Source organism: Oncorhynchus tshawytscha, linkage group LG18 (assembly GCF_018296145.1).
Source record: "Oncorhynchus tshawytscha isolate Ot180627B linkage group LG18, Otsh_v2.0, whole genome shotgun sequence".
Lineage (NCBI taxonomy): Eukaryota > Metazoa > Chordata > Actinopteri > Salmoniformes > Salmonidae > Oncorhynchus > Oncorhynchus tshawytscha.
In genome coordinates this window covers 17,470,570-17,491,036 of record NC_056446.1, presented here as the reverse complement: position 1 = coordinate 17,491,036, position 20,467 = coordinate 17,470,570, and the positions used below count along the sequence as shown (strand labels likewise).

At 43.0% G+C, this 20,467-nt stretch overlaps 1 protein-coding gene across 2 annotated transcripts; it reads left to right on the top strand.

The window, feature by feature from the left end:
- The first annotated feature begins 1,349 nt into the window (after positions 1 to 1,349).
- Positions 1,350 to 12,843, top strand: LOC112217617 (scavenger receptor class A member 3). Of its 2 annotated transcripts, XM_024378041.2 has the most exons (8): positions 1,350 to 1,616; positions 1,740 to 1,841; positions 6,950 to 6,985; positions 7,230 to 7,274; positions 7,799 to 7,918; positions 9,529 to 9,609; positions 10,044 to 11,087; positions 11,260 to 12,843. In XM_024378041.2, exons 2-8 carry the CDS (start codon positions 1,835 to 1,837, stop codon positions 11,694 to 11,696), a joined length of 1,770 nt encoding a protein of 589 aa, XP_024233809.1. In that variant the 5' UTR covers positions 1,350 to 1,616; positions 1,740 to 1,834; the 3' UTR covers positions 11,697 to 12,843. The 2 variants fall into 2 exon arrangements, with proteins under 2 accessions (XP_024233809.1, XP_024233810.1); XM_024378042.2 differs by lacking the exons at positions 1,350 to 1,616; positions 1,740 to 1,841 and adding an exon at positions 2,104 to 2,325.
- Positions 12,844 to 20,467: the final 7,624 nt, after the last annotated feature.

The following is a 20,467-nucleotide window of genomic DNA, read 5'->3' as shown; positions in this document are numbered from 1 at the left end:
ACCTACATTACCTAGATATACAAAAAACCCATAGATATACAAAAACCCTAGACAGGACAAAAACACACATACCCACCCTCGTCACACCCTGACCAAAATAATACATAAAACATAGATAACTAAGGTCCTGGCGTGACAATTATATTAAATGGACTGGATCTTTACATTTTCCTCTTGGATCCTGTTTCAATAATAATGAAATCAGACCTTCTTGTTGAGTATCTGATCATCTACCATTTTTATAGGAGTGGTTAAAACATGCTAATAACTGTCCTCTGAGTATATCAAAAAAGGTTTGGTATACCTCCACTGGTATGTCATTCAGCCCTGGAGTTTTAGGTTAAAACTGTTAATTTTTCTTTTTAATTCTGAAACTACATGTGGGCATAATCCACGACACTCTAGCAACCCAAAGGTTGTGTGTTCAAGTCAGGTTGGGGACAACTATAGCATTTTAGCTAACCCTTCCCCTAAACCATATTCTACACATAACCCAATTCACCTAACCTGCTACATTTGCCTAACCTTTGTTATTTGAGTTCTCCTAACCTTTTACTTAAATTATCCTAACCTTTTTTGTTAGTTCCCCTAAGCGCCAACATAAATTATCCTCGGAATTCTCCTTTGTTGTTATGGTGCAACAAGCAACCTGGTCTCAGAGAAAGATGTATAATACCATACGTCCTCCAAGATGTATAGACGTATGATACTATGCGTCCTATAATTCATATGATATTGTATGACCAATATTCCATTCATAATGTAACCTAACATAACGTAGTATATACTAAAATTGTCACAGATTTACGAACAGAATCATCTGAATTGCCCTGAGATCGTGTTGCAAATTGATTGTGATAAATTGTGTTATAAGTTAATTAAGCTGATGTTTGTCTTTTAAAGTGGTCTATAACCATCTAACTACATGTTTTCTGAAATGACTTGAGGTATGCCTATTGAATTAGCCCTGATATGTCAGATATGGAGGAAAGTATTTCCTTTTGAACAGTGGAGGAAGGCCATAGATAGTAAAGGTGCCCATTTGATCCATGTTCAAACATTTGTTAGCAATTAGCCCGAGCCGCAGACTGGACATTCTACAACATATGCACCCTCTGTCCCTCCCTCTTCTTTCCATCTCTTAGTCCCCTTCCTCTCTCTCTCTCTCTCTCTCTCTCTCTCTCTCTCTCTCTCTCTCTCCCTCTCTCCTTCCCTCTCTCCTCCCTCTCTCTCTCTCTCTCCCTCTCTCTCCCTCTCTCTCTCTCCCTCCCTCTCCCTCTCTCTCTCTCCCTCCCTCTCCCTCCCTCTCCCTCTCTCCCTCTCTCCCTCTCGCCCAGTCATGTTTCCCCAAGCTGCACATGGTTATTGTCCAAGGTATAAGTTTCCTCTGGCTCTGAGGGAGAGGAGCAGCAGCCTTTCGCAGACTGACTCTAGCATGTAGCCAGGAATTTGTTCTTCACACACTAATAGACCTAGACTGTTTTATGTATGTGAGCTGCAGTTCAAGTGAGAAGTTGCTGGTGAGCGAGAGAGAGCCCATGGGCTACCTGAAGAATTCCTACTGTAGTTGTTGGGAGAAAAGTCTGGCTGGATATACAGCAGTTGTAAATTAATAAGTAAGTCCTGTCTCCTGCTCAGTGCTCTGGACACCCTGAACCATTTACAAGAGGGACCTGATGCCTATGGATGAGTGTATACATTGTAAATTAGACACTGTTTTTCTGTCACTTCTGCTGTAGGAGACTGTACTGCAGAGAAGAGGGCTGGGACAGTCAGAGGCTTTTGTCCGGACAAGTTCTTCACATCGTCACCAGAGCTGCCTTGAGGAATCACCATGAAAGGTTAGACGACTGTTGATGACTCTTTGTTGATGCTGTATTCAAATTCAGACTACTGCTCACTGTGGAGAAATATAATATATTATGTAGGAGACGTGAAAGTGCACCGGTGGCACACAAATGTGCAGACAGCTCGCTTTTAAGACCAGTACCTCACAGCATCCAGAGAAAACGTTGGTTTGTTGATCTTGGATGTGGGACATCCACCCCTTTTGCTTTGAAAGCTCTGTATTTCAAAAGCTTGCTGTTTCCAGAAGCCACACATTGGCTTTTGGTCTTCCTTTAAGGATCTCATATGAGCCCTTTTGAAAGGATAACATTTAAAGACCAACTTTTGTCAATGTTGCATGATATAAGATTCTTCAGAGACTCTGAAGAGGCTTTGGAAATCTGAGGAGTCCTCTCGGAGGAGGAATTGAGTAGCGACATGTGACTTTAGCTTTGAAGGTGTTATAGAGTGTTGTGGTATTGACAGGGGAACACACAGGTAGGTGGTCTCCTCATCTCTTGTTTGGAGCTCCATTGAAGCCAGGCTACTAAACATATAGACTAACACATTCCTAATGTGAAACAGGAAAGAGGCACCTCGGTAGGGGAAGCAGCAGGTGTGTGGTTGGCACATAGAGTACAGTAGAGAGAACTATGACTGGAGACACAGACTGCCTTACAAAAACTTGAATAACACTGTTCAACACAGCTCTCTTCTTTGGAAAGACAAATGCATTCCTTCGGCAGGCATTCAATCATAAATCATTGGCACGTGACAGTTATCAGATGAAATTGAAAGGTTCTAATTATACAGGACTGCTAGGATTGCAAGAGAGAAGTTTGTGAAATTACAGAACAAGACCCTTGCTACTATTGCTAGTACTGCCTGGCTATTTCTATCACGAGATGTCCAAAGCGTTTTCCTGGAGAAAACGAGGGCATGTATCATTTGATTTCAAGTCTGGACTCTCTCACCACCATGAAGGGCTGCTTGAGATCCTTCGGAGCAAGACCATTTGAATCAACACATTCCAGGCATTTCATTGCTTTGAAAGCAACTACACATTCCCTTTGAAGTGCATCTAAAACAGTTGGTTGTCAACAGGGGCTTGTGGAGACACTAGTCTTTATCAGTTGCAGTTGGGGCTCTTTGATGTTGGTGAATTCTTGTGTCTCTGTTTTCAAATTGGAGATTCAGGTATCCATGTTAAAAGGTTTAAGTCAACACCAATCAGGTGGACATTTCAAACAGTACAGTGTAGTTGGTTGTCAGACTTGGTATTTGTTTCTTTGGAGAACGGATTGCCAGTTGCTTCTGTTATAAGACAAGAAAACATAACACTCTTGACCCAAAGCTTATACTATAGTTTAATAGTCAAACATAACTGGATTTTCCCTGCTCCACATTTGAATGCGTGTGAAATCCAAACAGTGGTTTACATATTCCTCAGCTTTTCTAGGTTGATCGGGAGAGATTGAGTGTAACATTTGAAAATCCACTGTGAAGTGTAAATCAAGAAGGAACACAATAGGGTAACCACAAGCATTGGCAAATCATGAGGTTTGTGGACGTGAAGGGAGTTGACTGGTGTCATGTTCCTGCTCAGTGTGGCCCAAAGTTCACAATAACAACGAGGGTGGGAGGACTTAGACTTCATGTTGCCAATGAGAGACCACTAACATTCTCTTTGGTCCCTGTGTGTTGTACACGGATATTGGCAATTATTTGATACTTGAAACAAATGCATTGTGAATGGAAACACTGGGTTGTTGATGTAGGTGTTAGGTGAGAGTAGTCTCCCAGAGTAGTCTCCCAGAGTAGTCTCCTAGAGTTGTCTCCTAGATTAGTCTCCTAAGGGAAGGCTTCATGTCCAGGGCATTACACAGCAGTACCATCATTAGAAATGGGTCCGCTTACTAGGTATCTGTCCTATTGTGGAAACAGAACAGAACCTTTTTATTTACTGACTCCAGTTTCTCTCCCTAGGGTGTCATCATTTGGCCACTATTGGCAGTCAACATTGTCCTTGCCCTATCTGCAGTTCTGTATGGACCTTTCTTCCAGCCCATTGATGGCCTTTTCCTATGTAATAGGTTACATGATTAAATCATTTGACTCTTTAGCCTAATGTGTGATAGCTAGATTATTAGCCAACTTGTCAAACTTACCCTCATACCTACGTAGGTATTCATATGGATGTGGTTACAAATAATCAACTATGTTTAGAGTGGCACCAAAGATGACTATGTAACGCAGTTGCTACCTCTAATGTCCTTGCTGGGATGTTTTAACAGAGCTCAAGGTGTGTTTTCATATGTGGCTGTGTACTGTAAGACATCTGGACCAAGAGACAAATGAACTGTAATTGCTTTCGGAGAGTCAAAGCTCTTCTTTCATGCCCTAGAACTGAAACGGTGTCAATGTTTGTCCTCTTTATCAGTACCACCACTGTATCAATCTCTTCTCACCACTTACACGTTTGTCCTCTTTATCAGTACCACCACTGTATCAATCTCTTCTCACCACTTACACGTTTGTCCTCTTTATCAGTACCACCACTGTATCAATCTCTTCTCACCACTTACACGTTTGTCCTCTTTATCAGTACCACCACTGTATCAATCTCTTCTCACCACTTACACGTTTGTCCTCTTTATCAGTACCACCACTGTATCAATCTCTTCTCACCACTTACACGTTTGTCAACTGTTGAAATGCAATCGTCTCCGTAGCTTTAGGCGAGTCATGGCGGAAGTATTTGGATGAATATTTAAACCTAACAAAGATTATTTTCATGACTTTCAGGTAATTACATGTTGTAACACATTATGACAGTTCAAGGACTATAGCATTAGACCTGAGAGGTATTTTTGGCAAGTTCTATAGTGGACAGAGGGATACAGGGTCACTGCCTTATACACTGTTAAAACAGAGAACATATAATCAAATTCACATTCCAAGTGATCTATTACAAAAACTAATGACAGGTAGGGGTTATTCTGTTTTCAGTGCATTAACATTTATGTTTTTACCAGGCACATTAGACTCTTTAGCAATGCAAGAATGACACACCCTCTAATCAAGGAAATCTGCTGGACATACCGTACCTGCTGGATATACCATACAGACATGTCGCCTTTCTGCTGGCATATACGTTATTGGATTACAAAGTTATCTAAATATTTAAAGGTTTTTGGAGTAGACATTCCATTCATGAAGTGTTTGATGAAATATAAATGTTAGTTTTGTCCATTAGAATTTGCAGAGGTTTTTTTCAGCCGTTTCCTCCAAATGCACCTGTGCTCATATTTGCAATGGAACACTGGCTCTACTACAAACACCCACCACATTTAAATATCTTACATTCTAAAGACCACTGACCAATAGAGCCCTCACCTGAGTGCCTGATTCTATCTTAAAAACATGTCTGGTGATTATGCTGGTGAAGTGCCCCTGATTGATGTGAGGTGCTGATAAAGTTCCTGATTGGCGTAAGAGGCATGTTTTATACAGGGAAGGCAGGGCAGACCACTTCTTTCCTCCGTTGGCAGAGCCAGGAGAGCAGTGGAGGGCAGGCCCGGGGTTTAGCTTACAGCCACCGGTATGGCTGACTGGATAATGTAAAGTCTAAGAGCTGCAGCGGGCAGCTGGGCCCATTCCAGCCCCCTTCCTCCCTCTCTCTCTCTCTCTTCCACTGGTACGCACATCTCAGCATTTCAGTCAGAGCCTTGGCCTTCAGCAGTCTGACTTCAGCTGCTCCAACAGGCTGACTTCACATAAACACCCTCACCTCAGAGTTCTGTATTCCTCTCCACGTGCACAAAAAGCACAGCACAGCCCAGCAGAGGTGAAAACACCAGGGCTGCCTGAATGTAATATAAAGGGGAAAAGACGGTGAAGGAAAAGACAACAGAGACTCAACTGAGTGATGTTCCTGAGTGATGTTCCTGAGTGATGTTCCTGAGTGATGTTCCTGAGTGATGTTCCTGAGTGATGTTCTTTACTTTTGTGGATGTTGTACCCTAGTAAGAGAGTTGTTGACATAACTCAGAGGAGATTCTGAAGGATTTACCTCACAAGAAATACTGAGGTTTGTAGCCTAAAATTGCATATGCCATTAATCAATTGAAAGGCCCGTGTACATCTCTATCGCATCACAACGGTACAGTAAAGTAAGCTTTTCACGGTAATGTCTACACCTGTTGTATTCAGCATATTGGGGAAAATATAGTGGATTTGGTTTGATTAAATCACATATATTTTAGGTTATAGCTCAATTAGGTAAGCATTGCTAGTTCATTTAGTGTTTAGAGCGTTGGGCCAGTAAACAAAAGGTTGCTGGATCGAATCCCCGAGCTGACAAGGTAAAAATCTGTCGGTCTGCCCCTGAGCAAGGCAGTTAACCCACTGTTCCCCGGGCGCCAAAGACATGGATGTCGATTTAAGGCAGCCCACGTACCTCTCTGTTTCAGAGGGGTTGGTTTAAATGCGGAAGACACATTTCAGTTGAATGCATTCAGTTGTACAACTGACTTAGGTATCGCCCTTTCCCTTTCATTTGTGCCCAGCAATAAGCCATTTAAACCCAAGTTGAATCCAAATTCAGGTCTTGGCTTGAAGCTGCTTCTCTTTAGCATCAGTGTACCATGTCCCCCTGGCCCCTCTACCACATTGAGCTGGAACCAGGGGGGTGACATCACAGCCAGCCCAGCTAGCATCACACACAATCAGCCTTACTATAGTGTTTCATATTAGGCTGCAATGGGGCCCTTTATCTGACAGCGCATACATTTTCATTCCAGCCCACCATACTTAGAGAAGTGAATGATATATTGGTCAGAGACACAGATTAAACACTAGGAAAACAATCCCGTTCCCAATTTGCGGAATTGTGTTTCTATAAGTTGTGAGCCAAGTATGACTTCACATTCGTATTGAGAGCTCCAAGTTGAATGGTTTGTGTCTTGGAGGGTAAAAGTGGCCGAGGGGGCTTATTGCATTTCACCTCGTACTTTGTGATTGATGACCACTTTAATCAAATGTGTGAGTTGTTCCTTCAAGTTTCATACTATTGACCTTCATCTGTGAACACGCATTTCAAGTCTCTCCGTCTGTTTTTCAGAAATCTATTGTGGATACGAGAACCAGCTCTTTAAAGGTGAGGACAAACATGCGTGTTGGTTTTCTAAATTATCCTCTGGTTCTTGGACAGAATAGTGTGACAAATCTGTTTGTTGCTGTCCTGGCTTTGGCAAATCTATTAGGCCTACTATTGCATGCTTGCATGGTGGGAGTAGTCAGTTTTAAGTCAAAAGTCAATGAATGCTGACATGAGCTGAACTTCTGTGTGCTATCAGATGTTTCCATAACAGTGACACATGTTTTTCTTTGCTGCCTTTCAGAGGAGGATCTGACTGGGGAGGAGGAAGAGATGACTTCCTTTAGAGGTGAGGAACATGGTTTCTTTCTTGCTGTCCACTTTTGTTTATTTTGCGTGTTATGTGGATAGACAAGCGGGTTCTATGAAGTGTCCTTTGTTTTGATTTTGTTTTGATATGTCGGTCATGAATCTCTCAGGCGAAGAACCCAACGATACAATAACCCTTTGAAAAATAGCATCAGAATATCCACCAAGGGCGTATTGTGTCCACATTGGGCTACAGTGTGTGTACAGTGTTTGTGTGTGTGAGGGCCTGCGTGTGTCTGCATACATCTGCCATCACTGTTTTGTTTGTGTGCGTGCATTGTACATCTGTTTCAGATATCCCTCCTTAATCCTTCTCTTTCCCCCGTCTGACCACCATGCTCACTCCAAACAGCCTCTGCTGACCAAAGCCAGCCACTAGTCTGGTAGTTAGTCATGCAAAGTCCACACAGTGTCAGGGTTAAGACATGCATTTCCCCTCCTCTCTGTTCTCTAACCACCTGATGTTATGGTAGAGAGACGAAAGCCCCATGCTTCTGATTGCAGGAAGAACCAGAGGTGGCTGTGTCAAATGCCAGCAGACACGTTCTCTGCAGCTGGCCGTTAAAGTGCTGTACAGTTTCTTTGCCTTCCTCATCATAGCAGTGGCTGTGCTGGCATCACTTGGTGAGTAGACTATGATATTATACCAAATCTGGCAGCAGGCAGCAGGTAGCCTAGCGGTTAGAGTGTTGAGCCAGTAACTGAAAAGTCAATCCCCGAACCGACGAGGTGGAAAATCTGTCAATGTGCTCTTGAGCAAGGCACTTAATCATAATGTCTCCAGCGTTGCTGTTGATAATGGCTGACCCTGGCTGTGACCCCTCTCTCTGTTGGTGTCTCTGGGATTTTGAGCTGTTAGGCCCACTTTTACACCACTTTGGTTGGGTTTGATGAGATATAATAACTAAGCTAATAAAGCTGTATTAAATCCAGATTATTGTATGAGTAGATTGAAGTCTGGGACTTGGTGTTTCTGCAGGTATTATGTGTGTACAGACCTCAAGCTTCTCATCAGCAGGCATTCCTCCCCAATCAGAACCTGTTCTCTTTTGTCATGCTTGACTTAACAATGTGCTCCACACTGTACAATAACAGATGAGAGGGAGATCTGCTTCAAGCCTACAGGGTTTCTGTTGTAAAAAAATAAGGGCTCTTTAATTTCCAACAAGGATTGAGTGAACATACGACTTCAAACCGATTTGCCAGGTCTTACCTGACTGACAACTTTTTCAGTGCTTACAGATGTTACTTGCATTTCGGCAAAAAATATTATTGCGACTCAAAAAGATAAATCTCATTTTCACAGCAGCTCAGAGCTCCCTGAGGGCCATTGAGTAATTCCAAGATACAGAGGGTTGGGATTCCAACACTGCAGTGGCACTGCATTTTATTGGCAGGGTCTGCTTGAGTTTATGTCAACGCAGAGCACGGCAATAATGAGGCGAAATAAGAACAAAGCACTGTCAACCTTATGTCGTGAAATGTCTGAAATGTTGTTTGGCTTAAACTCCCCAAACATCGAGCGAGAACTTAAACATGAACTCATAAATATAGAAATGTCCATATCATGCAGCACATCTGTTTTACATTGTTGAAAGTCCCCAATAATTAGTGTTATATAACAGGCATTCTGGTGGGGGAAAAACATCACATTAGAACCTAACCAACCTCTGTGTAGCTAGCGGACATGATTAGAACAATATCAGAAGTTCAAGTCCACCAGTACACCACGATAATGTAAATGAATGTTTGAGAGGCTGTGTAGAATCAACATCCCTGAGGCCAAATGCAGCATAACTGGTGGTATGTATAAATGACATCGTTAGTGAGTGCAAACATACTATGGTGAACCAGTTATTAATCCCCAAAGTCAAGGATTAGGAAATGATATGCAAGTATAAGTCCTTAAAAGTGTGCTTTAAGCACTGTTCTTCTTCTTCTGGGGAAAATAATCAACTGGGAAGTAACCAGCTGAATAAACCAATACCATTATTTGTTCAGTACTTTGTAATAGAAAGAAACGGTCTTGTTGTTATCGTACAAGAAGGTTCAAGGCAGCATCTTAATTCCATTCACTGATGTGTATTGTCAAAGAAGTGTTGTAGTCACTGTGTAACTTCACTTGCGTCCTAGTTTCTCAACACATGTATTATGTTTGTTTCATTGTCTATAGAGGAACCTCCATTCCCGTTATTCTGAAAGTCTAATTTACATAATGATCTTTGTCTCATCAGTATTTAGGAAGGTCGACAGCTTATCAGAAGAGGAATCCTTTTATCATAAGAAGATTACCAAGGTCCAGGAAAGTATACAAGGTGAGAGAGTATGACTAATCATGTGACAAAATGTGCAGAGCCTCCCAATGTGGCTGCTGACAGAGAAGTCAAGAAGTAAACAATGACTAGTAGAGCATACTGAACATTTCTGCAGATTTCCCAAATGTATTTTGTCGAAAGAGGACCCCTCTGTTTAAAATAGGTCACCCATTGAGTGTAACTGTATGGGTGACTGAGTATGAAGTCCGGGCCAGTGAGGATCCGCTCTTCAAGCTTTATGGCCTGCCTCTTCTGGGGTGTCAACTCCCTGAAGAGACATAATTTGCAGAGGCTACGACAACTGCCTCCCTTGGCTCATTTATGGAAGCACCGCATCCGTCAGTCGTCGACTAGAATTTACAAATGGGAACTCTGATCATGATTAAATGATACATAAACAGATCACCATAATGTTGTTGTCTATTCCTTCCCAGATCTTAGCACTGCCAGCAACTGCTCGGATTGCTTCAATGTGGCCCACTTCAGCGAGGAGATCAGTAGGCTGAAGGGGGAGTTTGAGGACCTCCAGAAGATGATCTTGGGTCAGGAGCAGGTCCTGGACCAGGCCTCCCAGACCCAGCAGACCCTGAAGTCAGCCAGCAGCAGGATGACCCGAGACATGCAGAACTACTCCCTGTCCATCAGGCTCATCAACCAGTCCCTGGAGCGTTACGTACACCAGGTGGCTGGATGGAAGGCGGTCATCACCGAGACGGACGAGAGCATGAAGACTCTGTCTCAGGATCAGTATGACCTCAAGGCCACGGTGAATCAGGTCAACACCACGGTGGCCCTTAGCTCCTTGTGGATGGACGCCCTGCAGAGGAAGACCGATGAGGAGACTCTGGTCCTGCAGAAGATGACCGCTGACTGGCAGAACTACAGCCGGGTGTTGAGCGGTCTGAAGTCTAACTCTAGCACCACCACTCAGATGGTGAGGAGCATCCAGAGCGGAATCTCGGCCACGCACCAGAGGATCAGCATGAGCTCGGAAATAGTGCACGACCTTACCCTGCAGGTGATGAACCTGCAGATGCAGCTGGACAACGTCACCTCCTTCATGGACGAGCACGAGGAGAACATGCACGACCTCCACTACCACTCCAAGTACTATGAGAACCGGACGGGCGAAAGGTTCTTCACTATGGATGCCCGCATGAACTCTATCGAGATGGAGATTGACACCATCTCGTCCAGCATCAATGCCACAGTGAACCACGTGCAGAGCATGTACAAGTACATCAACATTGAGAGCACTTCGTGCCAGACGCGGCTTGGTGGCCACACGGAGGACCTGCACAACCTGAACACAACGGTGCTACTGCTGATGCACCTGGCTGACACCCTGAGGCAGCAGTACATGCTGCTGAGCGTCCGTCTAGACGTGGACGTCAGGAACCTGTCCATGGTCATGGAGGAGATGAAGCTAGTGGACACTCACCACACCCATGTCATCCAGAACTTCACCATTCTGAAAGGTACAGCAGAGATGTTCTTGATGTTTTCGCCAAAGGCACTTTTGTTTATGAGATCTTTATTTAACTGTGTTGCTGTTGGCTGGTTTCATTAGTGCTCACCTGACTCTTCTCTTCCCCAAATGCACTTCTATTATTGTTTAAACTTGCTAATATTACTGCTATCACCTCACAGGTGCACCTGGCCCACCAGGTCCAAAAGGCAACAGAGGGGAAGGAGGGGCCAAAGGTCCAGTTGGCCTGACAGGAAACAAAGGAGACAAAGGCCTAGCAGGGAACCGTGGCCCTCTGGGAGAGAAGGGCTTCATCGGGCCGGAGGGGGCTCAGGGGGAGCCAGGACCAATAGGAGCCAGAGGCGGAGTGGGAATCAAAGGGGCGAATGGTTCTGTGGGCCAGCCTGGCCCCCGTGGAGAAAGAGGAGAGAAGGGAGATATAGGTACTGTTGGTAAGGATGGACTGCCAGGCCCCAAAGGGCCAATGGGAATACAGGGCCAAACAGGGCTCCCAGGGGTGCACGGGCTACCCGGTCCAAGAGGAAAGCCTGGGCCTGTTGGTCCACACGGAACCCCTGGCCCACCGGGTCTACCAGCTTACCCAGCCACAGTGTCTTGAGGGGCCCATAAGGTCTGATCACTACAAGGGCAGGATTAGATGTACTGTAGTGATGTACTGGCAGCCTGACAAAGGGGTGGAGTGTAATTGAAGAGGTTGGAATGGATGGATGGAGCATGGGAAAGCTAATTCTCAAGCTTTCCGCTTCATGTTAGTCCATTGTTTTCATTGGACACTCAATGGACAACCCATGCTCTTGAGCATATACTGTACAGTACACATAGCCCTAAATGCATGTTCAGGTATGAAGGGATGTAGAGGAGACTGCAAAATTGAAGATAACATAAAGACTGCAAAAGTACGAGTTAAAAAAAAAATGCATTGTAAGTTTTCAGTATCACATACAGCTGAATGTATGTTTGAAGGAACCACAAAACCCTCATGGGGGCTTCATAAAGATCTAGGTTTACATTGCCATGCAGTTTCATGAAGGTACACTTAAATAAGGATTATTTTGTACACACATTTTTGGAACATTGACACGTGAAATTCTGTTCGATGGCACTTTACTGGTTTTATAAAGTGTAGAAACTACAGTCTGTTTTTATGTGTTTGCTTTTGCATCTTTTATGTTTCGGAGCAGGTTCTCCTGAATACTGACTGAAGTTGAGATGATTCAACAGGTCATAGTCATAATGGTAAGGGATGAATGAAATTGCTGAAGAACCAAAGGAATCTGCTTGGGTACGCAACTTTGGAAGTATTGGGTTTTAGTCAGCAATTGAACATTTCCTGAAATACTTCAAATGTATGGTTTGGGAATAAATATCTTTTTACGAGACATATTTGGGGTTTTATACCAATATTTTGCTATGTTACATTCAGAGTGTTTCCAGATTTTAAAGTGTATATAATATACATCATGTTTGTTGTGTGTTCTTGTTTCCATTGTGACTATTCACATGAATCTCTGCACATAATCAGAGTTGTGTGATGATATGTGTATTTTAACAGCAAATAGAACATGTTTAAAAAAAAGGTGAAACGATGAGAGACAGACGCTACGTACTGGGCACACACTAGTTGAATCAACGTTGTACAGACGTTGAATTGACGTCTGTGCCCAGTGGGTATTTTTGTAAACCTGTGTCATTCTTATAAACATTTGACTTGCTTGAATAGATGTTCAATAAATGCTACCACTCTACTTCACCAAAGTGTATCGACATACCACATTCACAAGTTCTGCTATTCTTCACATATGCGAACCTATTTTGAACTCCCATTTGTGTCTGGTAGAATGCTCGGATGTAGCTGCCGGGAGAGCCAATCAGAGTTCTACTCAGTCCAAAACCCTGAACGGATAAAGGAGTGGTTTTGCTGATTAATTAAGAACATGCAGTTTTCTCCCTCCAATAAAGTATCTTAGGATTTAGTGACTCAAACAGTCTTTAATTTCCTGTGTTACTCAATTGTTTTTTAATACAACGCATGCCTTAGATGTTTAAGCTATATTCCACATAGAATATTAGCTGTGGATATTATGGCTTCAAATTACGTGCTGATATCATGCAGTCTCGTGAGATCTGAGGGACACGAACTCGAACAAAAACTTCCCCTAAAATCCAATCAAATCCCATATTTTTTTGGTCATATGGATTTGCAATGTGTGGAGGGATTCGACCACTTTATATTTTCACCGAAGCAATATTACAGAGAAAAACAGATGGTAAAATTAAATGGCTGAAGATACACTATCAAATATTTCTTCAAAAGAAGGAAAAGACTGCAGTGATGAAATTTGAGAAGGTGTGTCTGATTTCAGTGGCTGGCTGTGTAAAGATACTCAGTTAAAATGGCCTGAGCTTCTCCTTCACATGTGGTGTGCAAGCCGCCGCAAGACATCTGACCTCCAGCAGCTTTTCAAAAAACCATTACCACATGTGCAACCATAAATCACTCACAGCTAGTGTGTAGGGAGATATTTTGGCTTGATGCATCATTACAAATGACACATTTAGGCAGTAACAGTGTTATCGACAGTCAATGTGGAGCCAGTATTATCTTTGTAGTTTTGCAATAGCAAAAAATGACGTTTTCCATTGTTATTGCAGCAATAACTAACTGCTACTGTAAATTAAACACATTGCGCGTTGAGCAAACATACACTCGAAACATTTAATGACACTTGTTTATTAGATGGTTACTCTGAGTGTACTGTATACTCAATGACATACACTGTAGGTCCATTTTAATGTGAAGCACAGTAAATGATGAAGTCTGCGGAGAATACCTGCTCCATATTATATCTATTGTATTGGCGCCAGGCACATTGTTTGGGTCACAGATGCTGTCTGTTGCTGACACACTCATATTTCACAGCAAAGACACATCTATACCACTGAACACCAGATGCACTCTGTTCCTCAAGAATACACCCTCATGAATACCCCAAAATATATGAGGGAAGATTAGTGGCCGGGGGTCAACATGTCCTTTGAGCCCAATATTCAGTTTCCCTTGTCCTGTAAGATTTGCACAAAACTGCTATTATGCTCCATTGAATGTACATAACTCTAAACCCACAGATTCAAATGATGGAAAAAAAAAGAGATTCTACACCTTTGTGCTCAAGTCACCTCAATTATCATCATCTATTGCCTTATTTTTCACCAAAATACACGACTGCATTCACTAATGAGTAATGACTGAGTGAAACTTGTTTGGTTGTCTGGGTCTCGTTATGTGGCCGCTGTTGGCTGGGAAAACAGGCGTGGGGATTGTTTGGCCTCTCTATGAGCTCATGGCTGTTGCCCTGCTTTACCTTCAGTGTGTGCTAACTGCATGGTGAAAAAAAGGCCCCTGGTCTGGGTGTCTACCGCTGGCAGACAGGCCTGTAGCCTGCAGCAGGTCCACGCCACCACCGCCATCACCACCAACAGGTAGGCTAGTTGAGAACAAGTTCTCATTTGCAACTGCGACCTGGCCAAGATAAAGCATAGCAGTGTGAACAGACAACACAGAGTTACACATGGAGTAAACAATTAACAAGTCAATAACACAGTAGAAAAAAAGGGGAGTCTATATACATTGTGTCATGCTGCTGGCCTGGCTGACAACTAGACCGGACTCCCTCTCCAAACCCAGACATACACACTCCGAGAGTGTGACGCTCCATGGATACGACCACCAGCCACATGGAGGCAAAAGTAAAAGTCCACTGTGAAAAGTTTGTGAGAAAAAGGACTAGAAAGAGTGATGGAAGATTACATAAAGTGTTTGTCTATAAATGTAAGCATGGAGCTCCTCCTCCACAGACATGTGTTGGTCTGAGCTGTCAGCTGCCTGGTGATTGTTGACTAAAAAAAGAGCTGGATTTTAACCCTCATACTACCAACATATTTTACATACATGGATTGATTACCAACTAGGGTCATTCTGACCCCAAGAATAAACTATTGGAAAAGAGCAACAATCATAGCAAAATATCAACTTACTTCTTGTCAAAACATGCTTAGACATGTAAATATGCAATCTCAACCACACTGCTATGAACACTGCTATGAATACCTATGTGAGAATGCTGTTCATCGACTACAGCTCAGCATTTAACACCATAGTACCCTCCAAACTCGTCATCAAACTCGAGTCCCTGGGTCTCGACCCCGCCCTGTGCAACTGGTTACTGGACTTCCTGACAGGCCGCCCTCAGGTGGTGAGGGTAGGTAACAACATCTCCGCCCCGCTGATCCTCAACACTGGGGCCCCACAAGGGTGCGTTCTGAGCCCTCTCCTGTACTCCCTGTTCACCCACGACTGCGTGGCCACGCACGCCTCCAAGTCAATCATCAAGTTTGCGGACGACACAACAGTGGTAGGCTTGATTACCAACAACGACGAGACGGCCTACAGGGAGGAGGTGAGGGCCCTCGGAGTGTGGTGTCAGGAAAATAACCTCACACTCAACGTCAACAAAACTAAGGAGATGATTGTGGACTTCAGGAAACAGCATAGGAAACACCCCCCTATCCACATCGATGGGACAGTAGTGGAGAAGGTAGTAAGTTTTAAGTTCCTCGGCGTACACATCACAGACAAACTGAATTGGTCCACCCACACAGACAGCATCGTGAAGAAGGCGCAGCAGCGCCTCTTCAACCTCAGGAGGCTGAAGAAATTCGGCTTGTCACCAAAAGCACTCACAAACTTCTACAGATGCACAATCGAGAGCATCCTGTCGGGCTGTATCACCGCCTGGTACGGCAACTGCTCCGCCCACAACCGTAAGGCTCTCCAGAGGGTAGTGAGGTCTGCACAACACATCACCGGGGGCAAACTACCTGCCCTCCAGGAAACCTACACCACCTGACGTCACAGGAAGGCCATAAAGATCATCAAGGACAACAACCACCCGAGCCACTGCCTGTTCACCCCGCTATCATCCAGAAGGTGAGGTCAGTACAGGTGCATCAAAGCTGGGACCGAGAGACTGAAAAATAGCTTCTATCTCAAGGCCATCCGACTGTTAAACAGCCACCACTAACATTGAGTGGCTGCTGCCAACACACTGACTCAACTCCAGCCACTTTAATAATGGGAATTGATGGGAATTGATGTTAAATATATCACTTGCCACTTTAAACAATGCTACTTAATATAAGGTTTACATACCCTACATTATTAATCTCATATGTATACGTATATACTGTACTCTATATCATCTACTGCATCTTTATGTAATACATGTATCACTAGCCACTTGAAACTATGTCACTTTGTTTACATACTCATCTCATATGTATATACTGTACTCGATACCATCTACTGCACCTTGCCTATGCCGCTCTGTACCATCACTCATTCATATATCTTTATGTACATATTCTTTATCCCTTTACACTTGTGTGTATAAGGTAGTAGTTTCGGAATTGTTAGTAGATTACTCGTTGGTTATTACTGCATTGTCGGAACTAGAAGCACAAGCATTTCGCTACACTCGCATTAACATCTGCTAACCATGTGTATGTGACAAATACATTTGATTAGATTTTTTGATTTTGAAATAATGTTATCAGAATTTTGGTTTTACCAGAGCACTGTTATTTTAGCTAAATTTCATCACTGTAGTCTTTTCCTTATTTTCCAAAGTACAATCCACATTAGTACAAAATTAGTACAAACAATCATTTGATTGTAGTATGATTTAGTTTTTTCGAATTTGTAAGTAAGTATGAATTTTGTCATATTTATGTGGAAATAACGACTGCCATTTATTAAAGGGGCAGTACACCAAAATTTAAAATATACTTCAATTTTATTGGTTAAAAAGTGATTCATCCATTGATCCTGAGAGACAATAGCAGGTTTCCATTCAATTGGCGGCAGATTTTCATGTGAATATTCTCAAATCTGCATACAAACAATATGCGCATTTTCTCACCAGAGATGTGTTGCCATCAAAATGAACTATTGCGGATAAAAGGCTGTGCCTGATGAAGTAGTGCAAATAAAACAGCTTTTGCAGTAAATTCCCATGTACCCAATAAAGAATATAAGTTAAATGGGTTTCCATTGCATTTTAGACTCTAATGATGGTTTTGTAAAACAATGTATTGCGTTGTATTGCAAATGTGCCCACTCTGGTTTTGGCATGTGCGATCTAGCCCACAGCTTACAGATACAGTGTGGGTAGGATATCCTACATAATGAGATTATTATGGACAAAAGGGAGAGATTATTTTTATTTGTCAAAAGGAAGCCAAGCATCGATCATCATGTCTTAAGAATCAGACCCTCGATATTTATTGAAATGGACCATCAATCACCACTCGCACTTTCACCACCCAGTGAAGTTCATCATAACTTAATTAATCTATAGCCTAATAAATTGCAATTCTTCCCAAATCGTACGGGAGGACCATACAATATACAGTACCACTTGGAAAGTTTAATGAGATTTTGTCATTATCTTTGTTACTTTCAATTTCACTTACTTAGCTAGCAAATGCAGCTGGCTTGTTTAGTTGCTCAAACACCTGGCTCAAATAAAGGGATCCTATATTAGCTAGCTGGCTATGACTATCCAACACAACACTGGAGCTCTTCCAAATCAAGGTGAGCTTTTGGTTTGATTCATTTATTGTTACCGGGGCCTGCTTGTGTAACTGCTTACTGACTAAACATTGTAACGTTACTGCATGATTGTAGCAGGTTTACTAACACATTAGTTCTATTAGCTATGTTGACTATGACGTTACTTTAGCTAATATGGGGACAACGATGTAGGCTGTGTGTAGCGGTTATGACATGGTTTGGCTTGGAAAAGTTTTTTGGCTTGGTCACATACACGTGTTGTGCATTGAAGTCCACAAGCAAAGGGAAGAGAACAAAGTTGTTGTTATGAGAGTGAACTCTGTTTACACGTGACCAGGGGTGTATTCATTCCCGCCGATTCTGTTGAAAAACGTTTCTTAAACGGAAGCAAATTGAACAAAACGGTTGATAAACATACCTGAATTTGTCCAATAGAAACTCTTGTTTGCAACTGTCAGCTAGATGCAGGCAAGAGTATGCAAGGCAGTATTGAATGTCACTGTCTGTCCATGTGTCACTGTCTGTCACCTCAAATTTGTCTCTCGACCTGTGTGCACCTATGTTGTAAACTTTCATTCATAGGCTAGGTTGTTGCAACATCATGATGGGTATAGGGAAAATTTGAGTATCATGTAGTAGCCTAAACCTATCGCTGTTACGTTGAATTTGGCAAATGGAATATGAATGAGAGTCATGCAATATGCTGTAATAGAAAAAATGCCATGCTCACGAAAAATAATCGTACTCCCTCATCTTAAACGCCACTGACCGCCACTGGTTTCCACCTCATTAATGAAAGAGGGGATGCCGGAGGGGATGGCTACTGTTTTACAGGCTCCTAACCTACTGTGCTATTTTGTACGTTTTTTTCACATTGTTTGTAACTTATTTTGTACATAATGTTGCTGCTACCATCTCTTATGACCGAAAAGAGCTTCTGGATATCAGAACAGCGACTACTCACCTCGAATTGGACAAAGATTTTTTCTTAATGAGTCCGATGTGAAGCATATACTGCTTCTCTGAGACCAGGCCCAAATCCCTGTCATTCGCGTAAAGAAAAGATGGAGATCGAGGGGGCGTAGATCGGGTATGCCTTGTGAGAATTTGTCAGCGAGTGGGTAACCTGCCTCTACCATCCGTTCTCTTGGCCAATGTGCAATCACTAGAAAATAAACTGGATGATCTCATTTTGAGACTAGCCTACCAACGAGACATTAAAAACTGTAATATCTTATATTTCACCAAGTTGTGGCTGAACGACAACACGGATAATATAGAGCTGGCTGGTTTTTCCAGAACAGCCACGTCTGCCAAGACGAGGGGTGGGGTTGTGTGTCTATTTGTCAATAACAGCTGGTGCGTGATGTCTAATATTACAGAAGTCTCAAGGTAGTACTCGCCTGAGGTAGAGTACCTCATGATAAGCTGTAGACCACACTATCTACCAAGAGAGTTTTCATCTATAGTATTCGTAGCCGTCTATTTACCACCACAAATCAATGCTGGCACTAAGACGGCACTCAACGAGCTGTATAAGGCTATGCTCTCTCTAAATCTCTCTTTCTTTCTCTCTTTCGTTCTTTCTTTCTCTCAGAGGACCTGAGCCCTAGGACCATGCCTCAGGACTACCTGGCCTAATGACTCCTTTCTGTCTCCAGTCCACATGGCCGTGCTGCTGCTCCAGTTTCAACTGTTATGCCTGCGGCTATGGAACCCTGACCTGTTCACCGGACGTGCTACCTGTCCCAGACCTGCTGTTTTCAACTCTCTAGAGACAGCAGGAGCGGTAGAGATACTCTGAATGATCGGCTATGAAAAGCCAACTGACATTTACTCCTGAGGTGCTGACCTGTTGCACCCTCGACAACCACTGAGATTATTATTATTTGACCCTGCTGGTCATCTATGTACTTTTGAACATCTTGGCCATGTTCTGTTATAATCTCCACCCAGCAAAGCCAGAAGAGGACTGGCCACCCCTCATAGCCTGGTTCCTCTCTAGGTTCTTCATAGGTTCTGGCCTTTCTAGGGAGTTTTTCCTAGCTACCGTGCTTCTACACCTGCATTGCTTGCTGTTTGGGGTTTTAGGCTGGGTTTCTGTACAGCACTTTGAGATATCAGCTGAAGTAAGAAGGGCTTTAAATATACATTTGATTTCATGATAAGCAAACAAGAAAATGCTCATCCAGAAGCAGCCTCCTCATGGCTGGAGTCTTTAACGCAGGCTAACTTAAATCCATTTTACCTCATTTCTACCAGCATGTCATATGTGCAACCATAGAAATAAAAACTCTTATGCCCTCCATTTGGCAAATCTGACCATCATTCTATCCTCCTGATTCCTGCTTACAAGCAAAAACTAAAGCAGGAAGTACCAGTGACTCACTCAATACGGAAGTGGTCAGATGATGCAGATGCTATGCTACAGGACTTTTTTGCTAGCATAGATTGGAATATGTTCCTGGATTCATCCAATGGCATTGAGGAGTAGACCACCTCAGTCACCGGCTTCATCAATAAGTACATTGACGACGTCGTCCTCACAGTGTCCGTGCGTACATATCCAAACCAGAACCATGGATGACAGGCAACAACCACAGCTAGCTAATGGCTAGAGCTGCCGCTTTCAAGGAGTGGGACACTAATCCAGACATTCCCGCTATGCCCTTAGACGAAACATCAAACATGCAAAGCGTCAATACAGAACTAAGATTGAATCCTACTAAACCAGTTCT